Source organism: Podarcis melisellensis (assembly GCF_964234715.1).
Source record: "Podarcis melisellensis genome assembly, chromosome: 2".
Taxonomy (NCBI): Eukaryota; Metazoa; Chordata; class Lepidosauria; order Squamata; family Lacertidae; genus Podarcis; species Podarcis melisellensis.
In genome coordinates, this window is record NC_138529.1 from 37875178 (window position 1) to 37882129 (window position 6952).

General features: G+C 45.0%; 1 protein-coding gene across 1 annotated transcript in view; it reads left to right on the forward strand.

Annotated features, from left to right (window-relative positions):
* The window catches only part of METRNL (meteorin like, glial cell differentiation regulator), a 28534-nt gene extending 21936 nt beyond the window's left edge, over nucleotides 1-6598 (forward strand). Inside the window, exons 3-4 of the mRNA XM_081895664.1 lie at nucleotides 2665-2724; nucleotides 5522-6598. Coding sequence (XP_081751790.1) covers nucleotides 2665-2724; nucleotides 5522-5838 — 377 coding nt within the window. The 3' untranslated portion in view covers nucleotides 5839-6598. The remainder of the gene's footprint in view (nucleotides 1-2664; nucleotides 2725-5521) is intronic.
* The last annotated feature ends 354 nt before the right edge of the window (nucleotides 6599-6952 follow it).

Below are 6952 nucleotides of genomic sequence, written 5' to 3' on the forward strand. Positions count from 1 at the left end.
GGGTCGGTCCACCGTCCCTCAGACCATGTGGGCCGGACTATATTTTGGGGGGGAAATAAAAATAAACGAATTCCTATGCCCCACAAATAACCCAGAGATGCATTTAAAATAAAAGGACACATTCTACTCATGTAAAAACAGGCTGATTCCCGGACTATCCATGGGCTGGACTGAGAAGGCGAATGGGCCGCATCCGGCCCCCGGGCCTTAGGTTGCCTACCCCTGCAATAGGGTCTCTCTGCTGTTTCCAGCCTACATGATTCTTGGGAGCTGTAACAGATCTGGCCTTGAGTCTCCACTTGATCTTCCTGTGTCAGCCATGTATGACACAAGAACCTTTGTTTCTTGAAACATACTTGAATCAGCATTTTCTTAGACCAATGAGGTTTTGGAGCAGACCTACTACAGAAGATTTGTTTATGTGACTTTTTACATGGCACTATTGTAATTTCCAAATTATATGCCAGTGTGTGTTTGTGTTTGATCACAAAGGTCACCAAGTAGCTAAGGGATGGGGACTTTCTTACTTGTGATCTGGTCCCCATGATCGTGATTTGTGCAGAAAAAGTGCCAATCATATTTATGAGGCTCCCATGACCGTCCTTTGGCACACAGCTGCCATGATTATTGTGAAGCATTTCTGCACCTTGTGGCTGGAGAGAAAACAAGTAGAAAATGGCCCCGTCCAACAAACCTGGAGAGCCTGCCCGGATTCTGCATTTCCATAGTTTTAAGCCATAGAAAAGATCTACACCATCTTGAATTGCCAGCTTGCCTCGATCAAACTTTTCAATGTATAACTCTTCTCTTTGCACTCCATGCAGTTAGGTGCGGGAGTGACCTTGGTATAAATTTGCAAAGGAGTGCCAAAAAGGTGGCAGGCGTTCAAAACAAAACAAACAAGACTGAAGCCATGGCACTTGAATGGTTTTACACTGTGGCAATTATTAAAGATAACCACCTTCCCCGCTCTAGCACCTGCTTCCTGGATCATCCACCACCCACATTACTTTCCACTTAGATGACAGTTGTGTATGAGAGAAGAAATAAACCCCTATAAAGGTTAATGATAAGAAAAATAAGATTATGATTGCCGCCAGATAGCCAAATTAACTCAGAAGCAGGGAAGAACCTGCTGTAAATCTAGTCTTTAAAGCGCGCGCACGGGGGGGGGGATTCTCAGACCCAGGGGCCTCAACTGTGTCTATCTGGCCCTCTGATCTCTCCCCATACCACCTTCTCTTCTCCAGCCTTGCCTCTCACCAGTCCTGCTTCATAACTTCCTTAGGCGTTTTTGTCTGGCTGGAAAATGTCATTGAAGTCTAATGATGCTTTTAACTTGCCTGGAGGGGGAGTGTGAGTAGAAACTAACCTCTTGTGCATAGGTGGATGTGTTGCTACCAAACTTTTAGAAGACATCTAAAGGCAGCCCTGTTTAGGGAAGCTTTTAATGTTTAATAGGTTATTGTATTTTAGTGTTTTGGTGGAAGCCGCCCAGAGTGGCTGGGGAAACCCAGCCAGATGGGCGGGGTATAATAAATTATTATTATTATTATTATTATTATTATTATTATTATTTTGCCACCTCTATTGGTCTGTCTCCCCCCCCAACTGTATTACCTGGGCTATGAAGGCGCCCAAAAGGCTTTAAAGCAAAGATTATGGGACAATGCACACAGTGACTTGCGATCTCGGTCACACGCAGTCTGTAGTCCACTGGCAGCAGGAGTTCAATATGGGTATGTCTTTGAGTTAACACCTTACATCAAAAACCTGACAGTACCTAACTATCGAAGGCTTTTTACCAAGGCCAGACTGAATGTCTTCCCCTCTGCAGTGCTGGATGGTAGGTTGAGAGGAGTTCCCTACCAGGACAGACTTTGCTCGTGTGCTCAAGACATCGAGTCCATAAATCATATTTTGTTACATTGTGCGAAGTATGAGCAGGCCAGGGCTGAACTGATACTACCCTTGCTGGTGCCTTTCCCGGGAAAGTCAGAAGCTCACTATGTCAGGTTCCTACTGGAAGACCGGACAAAAGCTAGAACTTTGGCAGTGGCAAAGTTTTTATCGGTGGTTGAAAGAACAAATGAGCCCTATATTCCAAACAAAGTGCTTGATTAACCTGGAGGTAGGCTGTATGAACTCTGTATTGATTTGTAATGTTTTGTTGGTCTCTGGACCGTAATAAAGATTGTTGTTGTTGTTATTATTTTGCTCTGCCCATTTTTGCCACTGGCCCCACCCACCTTTGATATGTGCAGCATCCACACACATCCCCCCTCCAAGAAGGGAAGGTGGGCTTCAGGCTGAAAAACAGCCACATCCACACCACACATGCCAAACACTCAGATCACTTTAACAGATGTGGTTTTCCTAACATAATCCTGGGACCTGTAGTTTGTTAAGGGCGTTCTTGAAGAGGAGTAAGAGTTCTTGAAATGTATCATGTGGATATGGCCAAAGGTCCCTCCCCTGCTTGATAGGGCATTATTTCTGCCAAGCTAAAGATGTGAGCTCCCTGCATGCTGCTTTCAGTGGTGCATCAATCATGACCTTTGAGGTTAATGGGTGTGTGTGTGTGTGTGTGTTTAGTGAAAACCCTTCAGTTTTTGTGGCATTCACGTTCTTGAGATACTGAAATGCCCTTTCTGTTTTTCTCAGCTCCCTGCCGACCTTGCAGTGACACGGAAGTCCTCTTGGCTGTCTGCACTAGTGACTTCGGTAAGTTTATTTGATTTCTCCGTTGCTGTTTCCTTCACCATCACTCTCTCAAACTCCTCTTTCCCCACTCCCTCATTGTGACAACCTGCTGGATTTGGCTTGCAGAGACCTCAGCAAACAGTGAGCAAACTGAAAGCTCCGGATTGCAACAAACAAGGGAGTCCTTTTCTCCCCATTTCGGAGTAAACAAAGTGTGTCCAGAAGCACAAAGGAGGAAAGGGCTTTTATGGGTTTTAGCTCTGAAGAGCTTCAATTAAAGTCATTGTATTTGACTAGCTCTTTTCTGTGCTGGACAAAGAGGGGAAGGCGGCAATAACAGAGGTAGAGGTTCAAAGGTTTTTAGGGGAAAGCATTAGGAATTGCCCTCTTGATGTTTCTAAATGGAACCTTAACAAAAGCCCAAATACTCAAATGCCTGTTTTCATATAAATGTGGGTTGGTTTTTTTTTTTGGGGGGGGGGAGGTAAAAAAAGAAAAGAATGGATGAGTTTTACATGTTATCCATTTATGGTGTGGATAGAGTAGAGCCCTTTTCTATACCATAGGCCTTTTTGTCCCCATAGAGGCCAGCCCACAATGTGCTTTAAGAATAGCAGAATATGAGATGGGGCAGTCTGTGTCAGGATGGAATAGGATAATGCTATGGTGGTCAGGGACCGTTGCGCCTAGCCATGTCACTATTGCAGTTTAATTTGGCCCATATGACTGGCCTCACCTTTCAGTACGCTGGAAGTCCATGATGGGCGGTGAAACTAGATTTGAAAAACTGAAAGTTAAAACAGTTCCAATTCAAAGAACTGACTGTGAGCTGTGAACCACAGAGAAAACAGATCTCTTTCATGTGTGTATCCACTGAAACTGTGCCATATAGTCTCATTTGTGTACAGTCATACCTCGGGTTACAGATGCGCCAAAACCTGGAAGTGCCAGAATGGTTTACGTCCGGGTTTCGGCGGTCGCACATGCGCAGAAGTGCTAAATCATGCTTTGTGCATGTGCAGAAGTGCCAAATCGCAACCCGCACGTGTGCAGACGTACCGCTGTGGGTTGCGAACGTGAATACTGAACAGATCACGTTCGCAACCCGAGCGTCCACTGTATATGAATTGCTGTGGTGTAAATGGCTCTGATCAGTTTTGTAAGAAGAGAGCATGCCAGAATATGTAAGCTTGATTGCTTTATTTTGCTCTAAATATATTTTGCCTGAGAGAGTCTGAAACAGTAGTTCCTATTTGGGGTTTGAAAATTTCCAACACCCTGAGTTGAGCTACTACAAGGTATCCTCTTTCTGTCCAGCCTCCCCAAATGGTCTGCACACAATGACCTTATGCCCCCCTTAGTGTCTGATGCCTCAGATACTAATGTGTTTTAAAGTAAAGGTAAAGGACCCCTGACAGTTAAGTCCAGTCGTGAACGACTCTGGGGTTGCGGTGCTCATCTCACTTTACAGCCTGAGGGAGCCGGTGTTTGTCCACAGACAGTTTTTCTGGGTCATGTGGCCAGCATGACTAAGCCACTTCTGGCGAACCAGAGCAGTGCACGGAAACGCCGTTTACCTTCCCGCCGGAGCGGTATCTATTTATCTACTTGCACTTTGACGTGCTTTCGAACTGCTAGGTTGGCAGGAGCTGGGACCGAACAACGGGAGCTCACCTGTTGTGGGGATTTGAACCGCCGACCTTCCGTTCGGCAAGCCCTAGGCTCAGTGGTTTAGACCACTGCACCACTTGCCACCATGTGTTTTACCTTGCTTATTTCAAATGGTGGTATGTCTGTCGTGTTGGGGAGGGGGCTTTTCTTCATCCTGCTGAATGGGACCCTAGACTTCTGCCCTACCCTGATGCCGCCACTGAGAAAGACAAGTGGCTTTGCCCAACGTGACTTGTGAGGTAGCTGTTTTCCTCCTAATGATCGTTAGAGAGCATTAAAGAAATTTTCCCACGCTTGGAATGTTAAGGAAATGTTGTAATGAAACAGCTGGGCATGTTGGGTCTTGGACATGTGCTGCAGATATAAATACAGTGAACAGAATGGGCGATATTCTGACTGGGGGCGTGAGGGTGCAGCACCCAGGAATTGCAGTGGGATTGATCTAGGTTAGCCATGCTGGAAAAAGCTGCCCAGACAGGTGGCATCTTGCTGCAAGTGTTTCTCCCTGGCAGTGTGCCAGAGAATTCAATGTAAATGTTCCTGGGCCATTAATAGAATGCAACTGAAATGTCCTTCTCTCTCTGTGTGTATTTAATAACCTTAACCATGCAAACCCTATTCGGTGGGACTTTCTGTAGGAGGAATTTTGAGTATGATATAACACTTTGTTGTGAGTAACATCTTCAAAAAAAGACAAATCTGGCTGCCTGTTGTAAATTTAACATTTAAAAAGCTACTCATGCAGGTGTTATGACTTCAGTGCAGGAATATACAATGAGGCTGAGAAATACTCTAAAGCAGGGTTGCCCATACTTGGGTCTCCAGCTGTTTTTGGACTACAACTCCCATCATCCCAGCTAGCAGGACCAGTGGTCAGGGATATTGGGAATTGTAGTCCAAAACAGCTGGAGACCCAAGTTTGGGGAACTCTGCTCTAAAGGAAATGTGTTTTGAGGGCAACATCGCTTGAATTATACCTCTCTTTCTGGTGGTGCCACCATCCATTGTCTTCAAGGGTGCTGCTGAATCAGTTGCCCCAATTATAATCCTTATGCAGGACCCAACTGATATTAAGCGGAATGTTAGGTGATTATATTTGCATGTATAAACCCTCAACCTAATTATGTGTCCAAATCTTTCTCCCCAGTTGTCAGAGGTACCATCCAAAATGTAATCAATGAGGAGGAACAGCAAGATTCCATCATTGACGTGAGTGTGAACAGAATCTACAGGCAGAAGACCAAGATCTTCAAGCTGGCAGAGGAGAGTGGGAGGTGGCGAGGACAGATCAAGACCCTGCTGCAATGTGGGGTGAAACCAGGAGAAGGAGACTTCCTATTCATGGGCCACATGCACTTTGGGGAGGCCAGGTTAGGCTGTGCCCCTCGCATCAAAGACTTCCAAAGGATGTACAAAGAGGCCAAGGACAAAGGGCTGAATCCATGTGAAATTGGCCCAGACTGAAAATGGCATTCCTGAACCCTTGGGGCTCGGCCAAAACTAATTCTTAGTTGCTGCAGATGCTGATCTAAATGGAACTAATAACTTGGAGTGGAACAATCTGATGTCAGGAGTGACATTGTTCTCCTTTTTGGAGGTCCTTAAGAGGTGATTGGAGGAGCATCTATCAGGGAGGGTCCAAGTCTAGTGACTCCTGCTGAAGCAGGAGGCTGGAGTCCATGACCCTTGAGGTACCATATAACTGTTATGATCTTACGAAATACAAGAACCACAGAAGCCAATCTTTGAGGCCAATGGCACTGTTACACGAATGGAGGTACGAACCAAACGATCCAAGGCTGGACTGCAATCCCACATCTTGTCCACGTGAACTAAATTATTATTTTTTTGTAACTTCCTTAGGAAAATGACGAAAGAGGAAATGTGTCACAATCTCCATGTCTTAAAAATACCAGTCGACTGATGACCCTTTGTATCTTTGTAATACTAATGTTTTAAAAATGTGCTAAGCAGTTGTAGCATTGTTGCATGGCATAAGAGGATGACAGCATGGTAGAATTCCGGTGAAACCATCTTAACGTGGATGCTTTGTAAAAAGCTTGGTGTACAATAATTGAAATTGTTTCTTATGACAGAAATTTATGAAACCAAACACTTTCTTTCCTTTTTTTAAAAAAAATTAAAAGAATGTACAATTGCCACCTGCAATTTTTGCTCAGGCTGGTGAGTTGTTTCCAGAGAAATAAAAAGTTCCTGGATTTGAGCCAGTGTTATTGTGACTTCCATACATTCTTCCCTTCCCTGCTTTAAATTTTTCAAGGTTCAGGATGCAAAGGTGCTCTTCTGTATCAGAGAGGTGACAAAAATACTGCTTAACCCTCATGCTTCCCTTGTTTTATGTTCACACATGTGCCAGATGTCTGCACTGACTTCTGTCTGGGTACAAGTTACGGTGTCAGTCTTGAAATGTAGCTCCCTGTAAAAGGTAAAGGAACCCCTGACCATTAGGTCAAGTCGTGGACGACTCTGGGGTTTCGGTGCTCATCTCGCTTTACTGCCCGAGGGAGCTAGCGTACAGCTTCTGGGTCATGTGGTAGCACCCTGTACCACTCAGCAA